Source organism: Aptenodytes forsteri, unplaced genomic scaffold (genome assembly GCF_000699145.1).
Source record: "Aptenodytes forsteri isolate BGI_AS27 unplaced genomic scaffold, ASM69914v1 Scaffold348, whole genome shotgun sequence".
Taxonomy (NCBI): Eukaryota; Metazoa; Chordata; class Aves; order Sphenisciformes; family Spheniscidae; genus Aptenodytes; species Aptenodytes forsteri.
Genome location: NW_008794169.1, coordinates 219,587 through 239,707, shown reverse-complemented (window position 1 = coordinate 239,707; position 20,121 = coordinate 219,587). Strand labels below are relative to the sequence as shown.

Genomic DNA, 20,121 nt, shown 5'->3' with positions numbered 1-20,121 from the left:
TTTCAGTATCCTTCCCTGCCACTGTAGGGATTGAGGAAAACACTGCCTGTGCTCCCGATCCTTCAACCATTCGCCCCAGTGCCCTGAAGTCCCTTTTGATCACTGCAGGACTTCTCTCTGGAACCTCATCACTGCCAGCCTGTATAACCAGCAGCGGGTAGTAGTCGGAAGACAGTACCAGACCAGGGAGTTTCCTAGTAATGTCTCTGACCCGGGCCCCAGGGAGGCAGCAGACTTCCCTGTGGGATGGGTCCGGTCGGCATATCGGGCCCTCTGTTCCCCTCAGAAGGGAATCGTCTATGACAATTACCCTCCTTTTTTTCTTAGCAGTCCATCCTCCCTCACCAACTATTCAGCTTTTGTTTCCACTGTGTGTACCAGCCCTTGAGCATGTGATCCTGTGAGTATTTTGTATCTCCTAATTCTGTCAGTCCAGGGTTCCCCCATTATCACATAATGTCAGAAGTTTGTCGGAAGTCAACTGCCCCACTCCAACCACTTGGTTTGCCTTCACTTGGCAAGAATATTCTTCTGTTGCTCCTGTGGTGCTGGTACAGTGGAGTAGGAACTGATGTGTGAGATACTTTCCTGATCCACTGCAAAAGGTGATGTGTGAAATTGTGGGAAGTGATTGGGTTCACACAGTTAATCCATCAAGTTTAATTTTATGGCAGGTGGAGAAGTGGAGAAAAATCCTCCTGGGCTGCTCTTTGTGGGGATGATTTAAGCCATCTGATGTTCTTGTCTGGTTCAGTCAATGTTGTATGTCTGTTCCATGCAGGCTATCACGATTTGTTATATCTGTGAGGTCATGGGCCACAAGACATTTGCACCATGAAGACCAAAGACCTGATTCTTTCCTAGAACGTATCCGAGGGCCAGAGCTTATAGAGGTGTCCAGCAGGCAAACTAACATCCGCTCCTTTCTGGGTATCCGTGAGTGGCCTGGGGGAGCAAACAGGTAAGAAGATGTGTTTATACTTTAAAGGAAGACGACTGAGGTTATGGTATTTTTTTGGTGATTGGGATGTAAGTTTTATTTTAAGAAGAGGGTAAGGAGCTTAGCATGGGAGATGAACAGAGTATCTAATGCTGCCCAGGAATCTTCACATAACTGAAGTATTATGGCTTTCAGCAGGCTTTCTCTTTCGCCCTCAAACGTACTGTGGCAAAGATCTTGAAGTAAAGGATTTTGATCATGCTGCTTCAGGCAGAATGGTTTCTCAGAACTGGCATTTTATCATATGCTACCTGTGCAACTTGATGTTGCTAAACTCCTCTCTACTGAGGACGAATGCAATTTCTATTTCAAGCATCTAGGATGTTGCTGGTTGTGGCTTTTCAGGACATTAACGTTATGCACGTTATCTGCGAGTGTTAGGCAACTCCAAACAAGCAGTTGTGCAAAATGTGTCATTGCTTTGTTACACCTACTCAGGAGTTCAGCTGCTAACATTACAGAAGGCTTCTGATGCAGAAATGAGAAAATCTTTTGGCTGCTGACTCAACTTATTAGCACATACTTGGCCTTTGGTATGGAAGGCAGGTTCAGTCTTACCTCAAAATTTTTCCAATAACAGAGGCTTGCAAGAGAAACCTTTATGTGTTTACAGCCTTTTGACTTGATGAATTATTATTACTTTATTAATATATGATACAGTGTTTTAAATTTAACTCCAGCTAAAAGAGGAAAATTAAGTCCCAAGACAAAAGTTGACTTTCTGTTTGGCATTATGCTTTGAAGCATAGACTCACATATTTTTTGCATAGTTAAAGATTGGTAGGTAAGCAAGTAATAAGTTGATTTGTTTCAAAATCTCAGCTAGTAATTCGGATTAAAGCAAGAACCTTTGAAGGGCTGTGCATGATACAGGTTACCTTGATTTGTTGTGGTCCAGCACAGCCTTATTATCTTCACTTGATCTACTCCTTAGAAATTCAGCTCAAAAGCACGTTTTGTTGAATTAGCCAGACTGTTGTCTGATTTTTCAGACGTCTGGAGCAGTAGCAACTGCAGATTCAAAGTAATTAAGAGAGGACAACATTGATCCTGGGCCAACAAACCTGTATATGAGGCTATTAGAAGAAGTGAATTTGGGAGTATCCATCCTTGCCTTCTCAGTTTTATACTGTTGCCACGTGACAGTAACTCCCAGTTGTTCTATCATGAAGGCTTATTTCTGCAGCAGCGGTAGGTATGCTTGTTACTTATCTGCAAGCCTTGGCACTGCATCTGTGAAGAAGACTTGAAAGGATTGAAGAAAGCTTAAAATAGTAGCCAAATGAGTACAGGGCTAAAAATAGTGAGATGCATGTTGCCGTGCACTAATACGCCTGAGAACAAGCTTCGGGCATCAGATGTGGTCACAAATGTGTATGCCAAGCACATGGTAAAAAGAAACTGGTGCCTTGAAATAGTTATGCAAAGGGGCTTATCACCGCAGTCAAAGTTGACCTTCCTAATCTTATCAGTGCATATGTGAGAAGCTAGTAAGTCAGTCTGTCATGTCGGTAAACATGTGTATGAAATACCAACAGTCTTTACACTCTTTAATGTGTTTTATTTAACTTGGTGCAGTCACTGGCCCTTGGCCAGGTTTAATGTCAACTATAGCAACAACACCAACGAAGAGTAAGTACTGGTAACTTCCAAACACCTTTTTACTACTAGCTCCTTCTCTTTTTCCCTTTCCAGCCTAGTAACATTTGTAGTATAAACTCCTTATCTCTTCCTAAGCCTTTCCTAAGAATATAGTTTAATTATAAAGAAAGATCTAGTTTTCTTAGTATGAAAAGCATCCTTCATGCTCCCTGTGAATTTCTTTTTGTCTGAAGTTACCCTTACCTCTCAAGGAGTGAATTTGATTAAGCATTTAGTCCCTACCTCCTCTAGTTCAGCTGGCTGATTTTACTGCATTGCCAATTGATTTATTAATTCTTCAGCTTTTAAATGAGATTCATGTATTAATTTTCTAATAGTGATTTTCCTCTTTTAACATACTAGTCCCTTTTTGCAAATCAAGTGCCCCAAAAATTTCAGGTTGTCAAATGAGAAGTGTATACTGATCAGGGTACCAAGAAAACACTCATGTGTGCAGTCTAAATGAAAACTAACCATCTTTTTAAAATGTGTGTTTCCGTTCAGCAGATATTGTTGGTGTAGATGTAGAGAGAGTGACAGGCAACATAATAAGGCTTGCATTGCAACAGAAGCCCTGACAGAAGCTGTCCTTTGGAGTCTATTTCATATATTTGACAAGATATTTCACAGTGTTACACCAAAGAGAAATCTCTTTGAAAAGGTGAAGAGCTCCTGTAATTTAAAATCACCCAACACCAATGTTCGTTGGATGTCTTAGACCACAGCTATCTGAGGACATACCTGCTTTGTAGTATCCAGCAGCAGATCTGTTCTCACGCATGATGATAGTTAATTTTTTTCATTGCTTTCCAGATGAAAACAAAAATTGATCAGGACGGTTTCTGATTATGTCAGAAATACTTTTAGGAAACTCATTTTCTTCTCCAAATAGTTCCATCGCGGGCGAGCTCAAACCGTACATTTTAAATGATGCTGCAAAACCTTTGTGCACATACCTGAACAAGAGGTCTTCCTGCTCCTGAAGCAACTTTTTGGTTTGGTTTGCATAACTTCTATTAAAAAGGAAAATCAGTGTGCAGTGAACAGTGACAGAAACATGCAGAATTTTCTTTAGACTGGTATAAAAAAAGTGCTTAAAAGCCTGGAGCCTAGCCTGCTAGTCAGGGCCCAAAGGACTGATTAGGATGGAAATACTGCTTTTTTACTCTGTTTCTGACAATGACTCACGTACCTTGGGCAAAACTTTCATCCTTCCAATGTTTCGTTATTTTTAAATGAAGACAACACCTGTCTGTCTACCTGCCTGACAGCCTGAAACATACTTGATTTGCAAAGTACTTGACAGATGAGAAATGCAAATACTTGACTCATTCAAAGACTATGACAGTGTTTTTATAGGGGCTGATGAAGACATGTTTTCTAAGTCTGAGGATGCATGCTTCTTTAATGTGCTGGAAACACAGAATGGATGCCACTGTACTGCTGTGAAAGAGGACAGGCACAAACAACTGCTTGTTAGTTACTGGATTCCAGTTTACTCAGTAGCACTGATAAAGAAAAAAAGATGCAGGTCTTTTTGAAGCTTTGGGTTTTTCATTATGTTAAAGACCTAAGAGTGCCTGCCCTTGGGGAACTGTAGGTGATGCTTTCAAGTCTTTGATTATGGCCAACCTTTTCCTATGAGTGAGTTCCACTGCCAGACTACAAGTAGGTGGGAGTATGATAAGTTGGGAGTTACCATAATAGAGAGATGAACAGAGGCCACAGAAATGGAAGAATCTCACTTACGAAAGATACCTGTAGTTGACAGATGAGTTTGTAGGAGATCTCAGGCCAGAGAAAAAGAAGTATTGGCATTAGATGCTGTGTGAAATAATGTTTTTTCTCTTTTTTAAAACAAAATGTAGGAGGAAGTTGGAATTGTCAAAAAACTCCCTCAAAAGTTCACCACCACTGAGACTTTTTGATTGATTCTCTATCTCAGCCTACTTTTCCCTGCATAGCAACATCCACAAATGTACAGTGGCCCTACCCTTTGAAAATTATGTTACTCGTAGTTCTTCCTTTCTGGTAAGAATGCCACACATTTGAAGTATTGAGGAGCTATGTTAATGCTAACAACAGCAACTGTGAATTGGCCTTTAGATCAGGCACCATGCATAGTAACGTGCAGTGAACTCCTGACGTTTTTTAAATAGGAAGGAGTTTTAGGGGCAGATTTGAAAGAGAAGCCGCAAAAGTCCAGGGGTGTCAGTGACAGAGGCAAATAAATACTTGAGTGGCAGTTCCCCCTGCCATGTAGAAATCAGCCTTGGTAAATGAAAAACTGTTTCTTTGAGTTGAGATGCATGTATAAATAGAAGATCAGTCAAACCAAAGGTTCTCCTCCAGTTATGCTCCCTTGCGCTGTATAATTTTAAAGGGTTCAGTGGTGTCAGCTTGGTAGGTATTTCCCTGGACATGGAGGAGGGTAGGATCTCGGCATTTTGGAGCAAATGAGTCTGGGCTTTTCCAAATTACACTGTGGTGCTGCATCACTAGGAAATGTCTAAGGGTAAGAATTGGAACAGGTGCTCATTGTGGATAGGTGAAAGCTACTACTGTCTTAAAATTGGTGACTGTTGTCTTCTCCCTTGGAGTGCTTCTTTCTCCCTGTAACAAGCATATTCATAGACAGGACTGCCATTCACGGCATAGGCTTTTTCTGATCTGAGTAATACGAACAAGCATACATGAAAAGCACAAGTGAGCTCACTGAACTTTTTACCTGTTGGTTCAAAACCTGTAAGCAGCACTTTTTCAACTGTTACTACATATTCTGCCTTTGCTGTGGGATGTTGCTGTCATTGAACTAATTTGTCCTTTATTGACACCAGTGCAAGGAGAGAATCAGACCCAATCTTGGCAGTTCAGAGGAGAACACGTAGCTCCCATGGGAGCAGGAGTCCATGGCTTTCATCCAAACCAGACTCTATGTGTGGAGAGTTATGTTTATATATGCATTATACACATACACTGTAGTGTCAGGAACGTTTAGTCTTTTCTGTCTAACCAATGGGGACACTTTCTGCTTCAAGGAATAAAGAAATTTCAAATACAAAACAGGGAGATCTCAGATGATGGACTTTCTGCTTGTGCAAGTGAGTGCAGTTCTTCAGCTTGCATGATTCTTGACCAATGCATGTAGCAAATTTAGCTCTAAGATTAAGTATTGACAGAATCCTAGGAAAGATGTTAACTTTCTGCTGTTTTGAAGAGGATGCGTGGGCCTATCTGCAGAAGTTAACATAGCTCAAGACTCTTCTGTTCAGACAAACCTAAGAATGGAGGAAGTCAGATCCATCTTTATATCTGGCTTATCACATTCTAATGAGCTAAAGGCTGTACATACTTAAACAATATGAAAATCCATATCTGGAATTAAATCTTGCAGCTTGGGTCTGTGCTGGATATATGGAATTGTAGGATATAATTATATTAAATGGTCCATATTTTACTTTATTGCATGAAAAGCGATTAATAAACGTGGGGACAATCATGATTCCATTAAGTCTAGGCAAAATCCCCATTGATTTTAGCAAGGGTGGAACTTCATGCTTAATGCTTATCCTTTGAATACAGTGGCAATCGAATACAGGCAGAGCAACTTGGGCATGGCTCCTCTGATCATGCAGACACCTGCATCTGAACTAGGCAATCCATTCTTCCTTTACAGTTGATGAAAAGAAAAAATGCTTTTGGGGCACAAGTCATCTCGTAGATAAGGACTATGAGATACGGACTATCTTGTAGATACAGTAGATCTCTACTATAGAGGTCTAAAATAGGTTGGCTTAATCATGTTGACTATAAAGCATTTATAAAATGACTACTATGTAGTTAAATGAGACACACCTCTTTTCCCTGCCATTTGCTGCTTTTGTTCAAACATTGACTGGGATTCTTCTCCAAGGCAATTGTTGAAGCCAGAGGTAATTGATTAATTATAGCTATGTTGGTTTTAAAGAACTGTGAGAGGAAATTCAGCCTCATTTCATTTAATTACCATTAAAGCTTCAGACAGTCACTGTGAGGTTTTGGATAGGCAAAGAATGGTGACAGTTTGTTAAGCCATTTCAAGTTCTATTATCATTTGATAGATTTCTTTTTAAATGCCTGAGTTCTAAAGAATGAAACAAACGGGAAGCATTTAATTAAAATCAGCCTGGTACACTGATGCCTGAACAGGTCAAGAAAGCGTGGGTGACTAATGCACAGAATCAGCCAGCTGGTTACCTGGTGTAAAGTGTGGTGGTGTCAGTTCGAGAGGCCTCAGCCTGTAAACCATTTTTACCAGTTAGATGAATGGTTCCATTGAGAAACCCTGTCCTACTCTATCTGGAGTCTAGTCTGGTTTCCTGTACCTCAACATCCACCCTCTCCCTTAACTGCTAGAATATTGGTAATATTGCTAAGCCTTACATTATGTTGTACAGCAAAAAGGAAGAAAAGAAAGAGGTTAAAGAGGAGAAAAAAGAGGAAAAGGAGGAAAAGAAGGAGGAAAAGAAGGAGGAAAAGAAAGATGACAAAAAAGATGATAAAAAAAAGGAAGAGTAAGTATAAAGAATGAATGTGTGCTTGTAACACACTTCCTACACTACAAAGCATGGTGTGGCATTTCATCGTACCTCTTCCACAACAATTACTGTTCTGTAGGCTGCAGAATGTTAGCCTGTCAAATCTTTAATACATTTTCCTCTTTAGAAAGGTGCAACTGCTCAACAAACTTGTTGCATCTTTAAGACCTGTGTTTAGACCTGTCATGAACAGCTTCCTAGGTCACTAAAAGGGAATTCAGCTACCCCGGTCATTTTGATTTGCTGCTGAAGATCACTTTTTTACTATGAGGCCATTTTAGGTTAGCAGCCTGCTTTGCAGATCTGCACAGGCTTTTCATTGTTCCAGGATGTCCATAATGTTATTCAGAGCAGATGAACCAAAAGTCTGGTTTGGACAAAGAGCGAAAATCTTACATGTAGAAAATTACAGATTTACTAATAAGTTTAGTTATTACACTGACTAGCATATTTAATTACTTAATACGGTGCAGTTCATTACTAGTGATCACTAAAGTTTGCTTTTGCTGATTAGGAGATGCTGTATTTCTGCAACAAAATGATATCATTTGAATGCTTTTGACAGAAATAGATCCTGCTCTTGTTTTGTTCCCCCAAAGCTGACCCAAACATAGTACAATTTAATATTACCAGTCATTAAAAATAACAATGATAGCAGATAAAAAGAGAATGCATTTGAGTGGACTTCACAGTTATGGAGTATGTTAGAGTAATATACTGCAAGTTTATATGTATGTATATGGTGGCATGTGCTATGTAGGCGTGGGGACATGTAGTTGGGAATCGCTTCCAAATGGAATCTGCTTCATCTCAAGGTCTTGACTTTCTTAATCAAAGCTTTATTTGATTAGAAAGCCTTTGTTCTAAGGATTCTCTTTCAGCTTTGATTACTCTGTAGTGAGAGCCTGAGCTTTGCAGTAGCCTAAAGTGGTTTAAAACATTTCAGCAAAGAAAATAAATGTTTTAATGTCTAGAAGGTAGTGTACTCTGGCATATGAAGACCATATTTCATGGTCACCAGTTTTGAGGTGGTGACCAGTTTGTTAGAAGAAATGGCTTGAAACCTGTTGTGAAGATGGCAAAGTAAATACTTTTTAGATTAAAGCTGCTTCCTTACTAACATTATCATCTGGACATTCAGCTGACAGCAGGGATAATGCCAGAAATACACACAAATATGAAATAAATTATCATTGCATTTTAATATATTTACATTCTTGGAGATTAGGAGAAGTCACACAAATACATATCCAAGCATTGCCCGGTCACATATTCCCCACACTATTACACAGTTCACAGATTGCACTATCACATGTTGCTGTTGGAATAACTTCTGCAGCTGTGGACCTCACAATCCACTAATACCTATTTCCTCTGATTGCGTACAACATGCCTAATTGCTGTCTATTCCATATCAACCTTTCTCGTGCTGGGGAAGGGCACTTCTGAGCATACTCCACATGTGCCATTAGCCATGCTGTTCTTTAAATCTTCTTTAAATTCCAGGCCTGTATGCTTCATTTAGCATCTCTCATCGTTGTGAGGCCTAGGGAGCCAGGACTGTGAATATGTGAAATTTGCTTTTGCATAATAATACGTGTTTTAGTTCTAGTCACGCACTATGTGTGTGTATGCACACACAAGAGTCTTACTTGTGTAAATGTGTATTTGAATACATGTGTTTTACTTGTTTAAATGCGTGCTCATACAGTCATTTCCGTAATAGGATTTGCCCAAAACATCAAAATTAATCTGCAAAGGAAGGCTCTTTCTCTAGCGATGGACCATAGCCTTCTAGCTGGAATGATAATAAGACACATTTAACGTTTTACTTCTTTTCAGTGGGGGTCATATGCAGAAAGGCTGTGGTTTTCAGCCTGGGCAATGTGAATGTCTGTGTTTTTCTTTCCACTCTTACTTACTTTTTCCAAAGTTGGGTCAAGCAAATAAATAGAGCGTGTCAGATGGGATGAAGCTAATATTTGGTATCTCATCTGGAGCTGCCTGCGTGGGTACTTTCTCTTCTTAGGCTGCTGTCATCATGAGATGAGCAGCCTCCAGAAGAGGGAGATCCAGCAGGTCACTTCATTACATTTCCAGTGTAAACCGGCATGTTTTACTTTCCAGGAAGAAAAAAGAGATCTTTGTGATAGATCCTTCAAGCAATATTTACTACCACTGGCTGGCCATAATTGCAATACCCGTGTTCTATAACTGGTGTATGCTAGTGTGCAGGTACGGATTTAAGTTAATAATAATTTTAGGTTTCAAATTTAGTGTCTCGTTATGTTTCCTATATAAATCATCCTCTTACCTCCCTGTGGTATTTTTTGGGTGGCTTACCTAGAAGATTTAGAGTTCACGTACCCTTAGGGATATGCGGTATACATACCACTGGGAACAGATGGCCAGTGTTTCTTTTTATCTTTTTGTCTAAAACCAGTTTGTTGTAACATGCAATGAGCGTCCTCGTGAGCGCTGGCTGTGGCCTTTGTGTGCCACCTACTGGCTAGCTGCAGAGATGTGCCTTGGCCACTGCAGGCTCGGTAACCACTGCTAGAGAGAGGTCTTCTAATCACCCAGCAGAGAACAGAAGGGAGGGGTGTGGGCAGTGTTGGGTCATCTTAAATTAATATCATGCCTCTATAGGTGCTTGAAGAGCAGGAGGATTTGGCTCGAGTAGTTATTTTCCCTTGTAAAATGTGGAAATCTGTTTGAGTCAAAGTAATAGAGTGCTGTGGAAATGGTTCACTTAGGCTGCGTCAGATGGCAGGGAGAGATGAGGATGGCTTGCCACTCAGAAACAAATCTTTTCTTTGGGAATTATCGTAGTGGAGATGTGTATCCCATGAAATCTGATCCATGTTTAATTGTGGGGTTACGTGTATTCCTCCATAAGTGCACTTGTGTGGCATACATGTGTTTGAGTTTTGCTCCTGGCCTAAACACCTTTGAATTCTGAAAGATCCTAGTGTCTGTTTAGACATAGCTCTAGCGTGCAGATGTCTAGGCATGGAGATAAGCTGCCCTTAATTTTTCAGTGCCAGTAATGTGCATTAACATGCTGCTAGGACGCACGTTGCAACTACTCTGCTTACGCAGTTGGTGTAATTTTTTTTTTTTTTTGTATCTTTGTTTCTTTAGAGCCTGCTTCGATGAGCTACAATTTAACCATATTAAATTATGGCTGTTCTTGGATTATGGCTCTGATGTCATCTATGTTCTTGACATGTTTGTCAGATTCAGGACAGGTGAGTCTTTCTGGGGTTTTACAGTGTTTTCAGATACAGCATGGATATAAAGGCTGGAAGCAGAAATTCCCCTGTGGGGTCTGACCAGTGTAGTGTCCTGTCTACAGCAGAACCCAACAGTGGAGGCTTTGGGAAGATGAAGTGTCTGACCAGCTTGGATTGTTTTAAGGCTGGACATCCCACCACCTGCACTTCACTGGTCTCTAAATTCAGTTCTATCAGTGCTTAACAGGCATGCCAAATGCTGACTGAATAGCCACTGTAACAGGCTGCGTGGGGAAGGGAAAGTAAGGCACTTTGCATGTCATGATCACTCTGTGAATGACATATTGCTTGTGCTCATTAGATTGGGCAAGAAACCAACTGCACCCCACAAGTGCTGCTTTCTTAGCCAAGTTGTGCAGCATCCTGCTCAGAAGTGATTACTGAGTTGGTCAAGTGCGAGACCTGGCACCCATCTCAGCCTCCAGTCTGCAGACTTCTGCCTGGAACCGGCAGTGCTGCCCCTCTGCCACCGGCTGTATTTCCTGCAGCCTCTTCGAGGTCCTGGCTGGGTCTCCCACTGCCTGGTGGTGGTATAGGGTTAACCCAGGGGGGTGGTAGGATGGGATTAACCCAGGCACCTCCGCTCAGGTCCTGCCTTCCTGGAGGAAGTGTGAACCTAAAGGATCTGTGAGGACCGTGCCGTGTCATGCGTGAAGTGGTTCTCTTCGGCTTCCCACCCCTGTTTCTGTAGTCCAGACAGGCTGAGAAAATTTTGTATTTGAGTGTGCCCAGCTGATACAGATTCTAGCCTTAAAGGGATATCTGTTTTAAACTAAACAAGGTCATAATATAGGCCTAAGCAATGGCATACAGTGATCCATACCAGTAAATTGCTAGAATAGTCCTTCATGTACTTTGGTGCATGCCCTTTGGTCTATGCCAGCTAGCACTCTCACAAGCAGTGTCTGGGCACAGCTGGGAGGACAGCAGAGGCTGGGTGTTGTTCATGGTGTCATTTTTGGAGGGGGCTGGGAGAACTTACATGTGAATAAAAGCTGTCACGGTAGCTGATCTCAGGGCCAGAAAACGTTTTCTGGCTTGTTCTATTTACTGGTACAGATGCAGCCCCAAAATGTCCCTTGAAAGGGTCCAATACTGCACTGATCATTATAAAAATGAGAGTTCTTTCAAATCTTTGATTTTTACATTTTCTTTTTTTTTTTTTTAAGTCATGCTGACAGCTTGACATTAAATATGGCTTGTGACAAGTTGTAAACATAATTACAAGACAGAGGCTAAAAATGCTGTCACTTTGGGAAGCACACAACTCACAGCAAGCCAAATTCTTAAACTTAGCCAGTACCTTGTTCAACAGGAAAGTCTATTTCAGATAGCAGCCTAAATCACAAGACTGACCTTTTTTTTTTTTTTTGGTGGGGGTCATCCTTCATCTTCTTTGTGTAGTTAAAAAGTCAGCCGTGCCCACTAAATTTCTCTTCTGCAGTTACATCTGTTATTGTAACGGGGAAGAACCAAGCAGAAATTGGGCATGTACAGGCAATGCAAGTTACAAAATTTCCAGGGCTGTCCTGGTAATGATTGTACAGCTGTTAAAGCATGGTTAGAAGGCTGGCTTTGCAGGCCTGGATTGCAGAATTGGCACAGAGGTCTCCTGAACGCTTCAGCGCAGGTGTCTGCTGCAGCTTCAGGCACTCAGTTATGAGAGTCACATCTTTTAAGTGCTGAAATCTTTGTCAACTCCCTTAACAACCCTTCCTGGCTCTGTTAGTGCCCGCTGCCTTTTGTAAGTCTGCAAGGTCCATCTGCCCTGGGGACAAAGGTCCTGGAAGCTTTTGGGAAAGAGCGTGACCCTGCTGCAGTCTAGGGGCAGGGACTGGCTTTGAACTGGCATCTAGGTAGCCCCACAACTGCCGTGACCCATGGCGGCTTCTCTGTGGCGCACTACTGTCTAGCTGCACGGCCCGTTTCACTGTATTTCACCTATTTAGTGACTGTGTGCTGTGAAACAGAAAAGATTCGTGTCTCTGCGCAGCTGGTCATGTTTAGCATACCCTGTGTTTTGATGCTTTCGTAAAGGTTTTACTATAGGACTGCAGTTCTGTGAGGGGACAAAAAATTGCTGAGGAGCTTTTATATCCCTTCAGTAGGAAGGTATTTTCAAAGTTATTTTTAATAATTGTGAGTATGAAATTCAGTTGCCTGGCCAACTTTTCTGATTAGGTGCATAACTCTGTTAATAAAGGCATATTTGACCAGCTCTTTCAGCAGTTTTCTGGGAGGTAACGCATTCATGGCACAGGAACTACTTCCATTTGTAGTCACCATCAGTTTGCAGATACCCGTAGACAGATACACACATACACATGAGGCAGCTGCACAGATACGCACACATTCCAGAAATACAGCCGTGCTGTGTGGGGCACAAAGAAATGCAGCTTGGTCTTCCTCAGCAGATGCTTCCCTGCGAAAGCTGCTGCTTGTAGATTGCTAAGGGATTAGCAAAATGTGATAATCCCTGATACACAGGAAATGTTTTGCTTTTCTCTCAGTGGACTTTTCCTCCTGGCTGGCCTAGCGGGCAGTCGGACACCTCCACTTGCAATTGCAGCAAGTATTTTGCAGTGCATAGGCTGTTCCCTCTGGAACATTTTCAATGCCTTGAGCTTTCGGAGGTACAAAACAGCGCTGCAGCTGTACCGCTCAGGCAGCCTTTCTATGAGAATTCTTACACAGATGCAGTTTGTTTTAAGGTCTCTTACTGCAGTTTACGTCGTCTGATAATTTTTGAGATCTAATACTTTCCAAAGTCTTTTGAATGAAGAAATAGCAATGTACAAAATTCTGCTTAGTAGCTCTCTCACTAGAAACACAAAAAAAGTGCAAACCATTTTCCCCAAATGAAAAGGAAAATCCTGTCAGCTTTAACATTGGACAAAAGAGGAAAAACATGGCTCGGGGGGGGAACTGGATTTCGTTATCTCAAGGGTATCTATATTGTTCTAAAAACATTTCCAACAGTCCATTATACCTACTTATTCTTGGTATTTATTTAAAAATATTCCACTCCGATTTTATACACAATTGCTTAACACTTGCTTAACTTTAGTTATGACTCATGACAAATGATTCATGAAAAATGAGACATTCAAATCTCCCCTTTCTTTTTGCAAAGATACCTAAAAGACAAAGATACCGCTGTCCCAGAATAGCGTGGAAAACTGTGGGGAGCACTGTGGTAATAACAGAGTCATTGCTCTACATCATTATATATTAGCTTTGAAACTTCATTGAGATATTTAAAATTGCAATTAAATATTTTTCATTAAGTGAACTCATAGTGTATCAATGTCTGTATGCATAACAGTGCAAGTTTTAATGTTCTCAGGTATCTGAAACGTAAGTCACTCAGTACTGGTGATGGTAATTGTGAGCTGTGCTTTTATTCTAACAAGTAAAATATGTATTTTTATTCTTTGAAGGCTTCCTTGAACAAGGCTTGCTAGTTCAGGATGAAAAGAAATTACAAGAACATTATACCAAAACTTCCCAGTTCAAACTGGATGTGCTGTCTCTTCTGCCAACAGACCTGGCGTATTTGAAGCTTGGTTTGAACTACCCTGAACTGCGATTTAACCGCTTGCTGAGGATTTCTCGGCTTTTTGAGTTTTTTGACCGTACAGAAACCAGGACAAATTATCCAAACATGTTTCGTATTGGAAATCTTGTCTTATACATTCTTATCATCATCCACTGGAACGCATGTATATACTTTGCAATTTCGAAGGTCATTGGATTTGGAACTGACTCTTGGGTCTACCCCAACGTGTCCGTTCCAGAGTACGGGCGCCTGTCTAGAAAGTACATTTACAGTCTGTACTGGTCAACGCTCACGCTGACAACCATTGGAGAAACACCTCCCCCGGTGAAAGATGAAGAGTATCTCTTTGTGGTCATTGACTTCCTGGTGGGTGTGCTGATCTTCGCTACCATTGTCGGTAACGTGGGCTCCATGATTTCCAACATGAATGCCTCCAGGGCAGAGTTCCAGGCCAAGGTCGACTCCATTAAACAGTACATGCATTTCCGAAAAGTGACTAAGGATTTGGAAGCCAGGGTTATTAAGTGGTTTGACTACCTCTGGACCAACAAGAAAACAGTGGATGAGAAGGAAGTTCTCAAAAATCTGCCTGACAAGTTGAAGGCTGAAATTGCCATCAATGTCCATTTGGACACACTGAAGAAAGTGCGTATATTCCAGGATTGTGAAGCTGGACTTCTCATTGAGCTGGTACTGAAACTGAAACCTACGGTCTTCAGTCCTGGGGACTACATTTGCAAAAAGGGCGATATTGGGAGAGAAATGTACATTATTAAAGAGGGAAAACTGGCTGTGGTGGCGGATGATGGCATAACCCAATTTGTAGTCCTAAGCGATGGCAGCTACTTTGGTGAAATCAGCATCCTAAACATCAAAGGTAGCAAATCTGGCAACAGGAGGACAGCCAACATAAGGAGTATTGGTTATTCTGATTTGTTCTGCTTGTCTAAAGATGATTTAATGGAAGCCCTCACAGAATATCCAGAAGCCAAAAAGGCTCTGGAAGAGAAAGGGCGACAAATTCTGATGAAAGACAATTTAATAGATGAGGAAGCAGCAAAAGCAGGAGCTGACCCAAAAGACTTGGAAGAAAAACTAGAAAGACTTGAAGCATCTCTGGATACGCTGCAGACTAGGTTTGCTAGGCTCTTGGCAGAATACACCTCATCTCAACAAAAAGTGAAGCAGAGACTTGCCAGAGTAGAAACCCGAGTGAAAAAATATGGTAGTGGCACCTTATCAGTTGGAGAAGCAGAGGCTGAAAAGTCTGAGGAGGAGAAAAAGCAGTAATGGAGAATTTATATTTCCTCATTTACTGGAGAAGGTTGAAGCATGTGGAAGCCATAAATGTATGTAAATATGTGTGTGCATACATAGACATGATTATTTTTATATGAACTCAAGAGAATGGTTTTTAGCATTTTTAACTGAAGCGGTATTTTCTTGTAAATAGAACATTGTCACCTTCTTAGGGGGAGATTTTGGTCTGGCATTTGGGTACTTTTTTGTACTGGGAGTGGGTTTCTTACAAGTCATGCTCGGAATGTCTATTATGTATGGTACGCGTAGGTCTTGATGCATTGTCTCGTCCCACGTATGTTGCGTTAAAAAAGCATTGTACTTAAAGTAGAAGAGACTGGGTTTTTTTAAGGGCTTAAAAAATATTTATAGGGTACATGCTCTACCTTGCTACCTTAGTAGCCGATTAAATGCATGGACGCACATCCAGGCTCCTCAAAAATTTTCGTTCTTTCACAGTGAAGCGTCTGCGCAAACAGTTGGACTACAGCTAAGCGGCAGCACGTACCTGGCCTATGCGGTGTGGCCCTGCACGTGTGTGAAATAGCCGTGCACCCGGATGCTTTAGTTTGATTCTTGCTAGTCAGCTGGGCTCTGCACAAAGGACCATGCTGACAGAGTAGCAGTGCTCATTCACGTCCTTTCTGGCGTGGTCTGCGACAGCCTTTGCTGCTCTGCAACTGCTTCGCTTGGGGAGAGAGTGGGAGATCCCCTTCCCCATCCCCCCCCCCGCCCATCCACACTGGTAAAACCCTCACTTGGAAGTAAGTCCCGAAAAGCTCACTGGTGGAAGGCATCTGTGGCAATACGGCTTCACTAAACCTGGGAAGAGAAAAGAGGGCCCTGGTGCCTGCAGCTCCTTATATGTAGGGTCTTGAGTAAATTCCCTCTCAGCAAGTGGGCAGTCCCAGAGGGAGGCTACTAAGAAACTGCGTGGGCTGGCAGGCAGGGACAGCCTGTTCCCCCCAGCTTTCCCCCCCAGCAGGGTTTCTGCAAGACGAGGAGAACAAGCCCTGTGTTGCAGTCTTTCTTGCTACTAGGCCTATGTTTTCTTCCTCTTTATTTCATTTAATGATGCCTGCTCCACGTCCTTCCACTATTTAGTGCCAGCTTTTCTCCGAAGTAGTTGTCGCACTACTGTGTTTCCATTAGTTAGGGCAGCTTTCCCCCCCAGGAGGGTTTCTGCAAGATGAGGAGAACAAGCCCTGTGTTGCCGTGTTTCTTGCTACTAGGCCTATGTTTTCTTCCTCTTTATTTCATTTAATGATGCCTGCTCCACGTCCTTCCACTATTTAGTGCCAGCTTTTCTCCGAAGTAGTTGTCGCACTACCGTGTTTCCATTAGTTAGGGAGAATGAAGGCCACATTTGCTCAGGTTCTGCTGATAGGAGCCTAGTTGTGCTGGTTGCTTTTCTACTTGCTGCAGAATAGTTGTCTCTGCTGACAGTCTGGTTCTGAGGTGAATACACAGGTCTGGTCCACTCAGCCTGCCGTGACATTCAGGGCAGAACGGTACTGAGGAGGTTTCTTGCTCTGTCACGCTGCAACCTCAGGATTTGCCTCTTACACACACCTCTTGGCCTCCTCCACCCCACTGCTTCCAGTTTCTTTCCAGGCTTCTCTCCCTCCCGCTGAGGGGATTTTTCTAATATTCTCCCACTAGGAAGATACTAGTTTTAAGTTTTTTTCTGTACGGTGTTTTTGTGTTGTGTAGCTTTCCCTGTGTTACTTTTAGCCTGGGATACCTCACTGCCTAAAGAACAGTTTGGAGTAACAGAGGCTGTTCAGCATCTATGGCACGGGGGCTGGATCCTCCAGCGGCATTAGGTATTACCGTGGTCAGTGCTCTGCCTTTTAGTTGTCCTCAGCCCTGATTTAGGAGCACTAACAGCATGTGGGAATAGATGGCCTGTTGGAAAATTGGTGAGAAACCCACTGAGAAGAGAGTGGTTTAAATAGATGGTAGTGAAATGAAAAGAGGCAGTTCCTTTGCTAAACTGAGTACAACTGCTCAGAGTAAGCACTCATCTCTGGGCAAGCAGCTGTCCCCCTCCTGTTGACGCTTTTGAGCCTGGTGAGAGAGACAAATCTGACAGTGAGTACGGAATGGGGCTTTGCCAGCAACACTGGCAAAGGGACCGCCAGGTAGTAGATGTCCACACGTGGCCCATGTCTAAACTCCTGTTATCATCCAAGATGTCCACACGTGGCCCATGTCTAAACTGTTATCATCCGCCTGGAAGCCAACTAGACTTAGGTATCTACTGTAGACTGGGCTTAACCTCTATTATCAAGATTTCCACTACCTATAAGGAGGGCTTTGGAAAGCAACTGAGACCTATATGCGGCCAGCAGAGTTCGGGAGTTTTGGTCCTTCAGCTGAATCTTGTCCTTATTTTCTCCAAGGGCTTGAGACAAATGGGAGAGGTAAGAGAGGCTGCTTTTGGCAGGGGTCTAGCACTCTTGCTCCCACGCAGGAAGGCAGGGTTGAGGTGGGGCTGGGTGTTGGCTAGTTGCAGCGTACCACTGTAAGGACAGACGGTGCAGTCACAGGCTGCTGAACTTGCAACTCTCACCTTGTAACCAAGGCAGGTGCCGCACTCGCCCGTGGCTGACATTCACTGTTGTGTTATTCAAACACCGTATCTGGTAGGAGTTTCATACTTACCGTCATGTTCTACATCAGTCATTATTCTCTGTAAATATCTACCCAACATACTACTGCTGTTCCAGTCTACTAGGTGTATACAAATAGAACTGTTGAAAGTATTATTTATACCAAATTTATACCTGTTAAAAACCCCCACAAACACAAGAATGCTTCTTTACCTGATGGAGCAGAACAGCTTAATCTATCAGTTAAACACGTTTGTTCTTCCCTTTTCCGTGACTCTTGGTCTGGTTTTCACATGCCAGAAAAAGAGCTATTTTGATGCTATTGGCTTCAGTCACTTCGAAATATATAGCTTTTGGCATGAAATCCCATCCTTTGACGTTTTTCATCTCTGTAAGATGTTTTTTCCCCTTCTTTAATGTGGCTACAGCATGTACATTAAAATATTTTGAGTAACGTTCAAGCAGCTCTGTGTTTTCTCTTATCCATATCCCCCTGGATTTTAGCATTTAATGACAGGCTTTGATAATGCCAATATTACATGGCCCAGAAAATCATTAGCTGGAACAGAGATCTGAAGTGACAGAAAATCAAGTGGGAATGGCGGTGTTCTCCCCTCACCGCAGGGCAGCTGGCATACAGCTTTGGTCCCATGCCCAGTTTTGACACCGTCACCATGTTTGCAGGTACCGCACAGGCACGAGTGCCCCAGCACCCCGCTTCCCCAGCGGTGCCAGGCCCTGTGGGGAGCAGAGCCTGCCAGGCTCCTCGTGCCACTGCCACCCGTCTCCTGTCCTCCCCTTCCCTGGCTCCATGCAGGGAGGCACAGCGAGGACGGCACCTCGTCCAGAAGTGTGCTTGCAGCTTTCTGCTATTTGCACACACGTCACCTACCAAAAATCCCGCCCCGAAAAGCATTGGGCAGTACCTGACATGGGCTGGGCTGGTCCTTCAACCCCACCACAAGAGAAAGCAAGGAATGGGACAGCTCAGTAAGAGGTGTCCCCTACACAGGGGTTTAATGGCCACAGCGCTCACTTCACACAGGTACAGGAGCCAACCTGTGCCAAAGCAGGCTGCCATGGGGTGGTACTGTTGCTCCAAGCTGCCTGTGCTGAGCGAGACACCAGATGGACAAGGCCCAAGGTGTTTGAACATCTGCTGCAGGTGCAAAAGGAGGTTAAAGCTGGTGGAGCAGCTTGGAGTGAGCTTTTCCAGGCAAAGGGCCTCGAGTCATGGGCCCTGTTCCATAACGGCAAATGATTCAAGTCTTAGAGCACTTCGGAGCGCAGTCAGTAGCAGCACCCCATCCTTTTCCCCTCATCCCCTGCTATTACTTTACTTAAACAGTTTTTACAGTAGAAAGCTCTGCTCTGGAAAATTCAATGGACTGAATTAGGCAACAGAAATGGTGGTGACAGCAGAACAGCATGTGTATGTGTACAGCCCCCCCTCACATACAGCCGAGGGTCGGGGTTAGCTTGACTGTGCAGCTCTTTCTGCAGAAAACAGCCCAGGGAAGGAACAACCCTGCATTTAATTCTTTTTTCTTAGGCATCTGCTTTACAGTGTTATTCCTGCCAAATATTTATTAACCTACAAGCAGAGAGGGCTCTGCTTTACATTAAGAAACAAACTGTTCATTTTCCTTCCCCCCACAAAAGCGTTAGTGCTTTCTCTGAGCTGGTCCGTACGTTGCTGATTTGGAAGACACATTTGTTTCTGTATCGCTACTGATGGCAAGGCTGAGAGAGGATTTCACAGGCCAAACCTAGTCCAGGTTGTCCAACAAGATAATGCAGTCAGGCTGACTAAAGGAGAGCTGCTCTTCTTCCTGAAGATTTGTGAGATGGCAGCATTTGTACTTGGCTTCAAAGTCCCCCGGCTCTTCTATTAACATTTCCATCCTGGAACAGACAAAGAATCAAACCCTTATTTACATAATTTAGCATTCATAAAAACCCTTTGTGTATCCCTGAGAGCAAAATGAATTATGCACTAAATGGATCTGGCAACTGTACAGGCAGCTACAGCACAAGATTTCAGCTGTGGCAGCTTTCCTGAGGGAAGCCATCAATCTGGGAATCCCCCTCTCCCCCCCAGCCCCATCCACAGTACGGAGCCTGAGGAGGATGC

The 20,121-nt window shown here is 42.9% G+C and overlaps 1 protein-coding gene across 1 annotated transcript in view; it reads left to right on the top strand.

Annotated features, from left to right (window-relative positions):
• The window catches only part of CNGA3 (cyclic nucleotide gated channel alpha 3), a 24,863-nt gene extending 8,884 nt beyond the window's left edge, over positions 1–15,979 (top strand). Inside the window, exons 3-6 of the mRNA XM_009281739.2 lie at positions 782–961; positions 9,346–9,453; positions 10,363–10,469; positions 13,955–15,979. Coding sequence (XP_009280014.1) covers positions 782–961; positions 9,346–9,453; positions 10,363–10,469; positions 13,955–15,363 — 1,804 coding nt within the window. The 3' untranslated portion in view covers positions 15,364–15,979. The remainder of the gene's footprint in view (positions 1–781; positions 962–9,345; positions 9,454–10,362; positions 10,470–13,954) is intronic.
• The last annotated feature ends 4,142 nt before the right edge of the window (positions 15,980–20,121 follow it).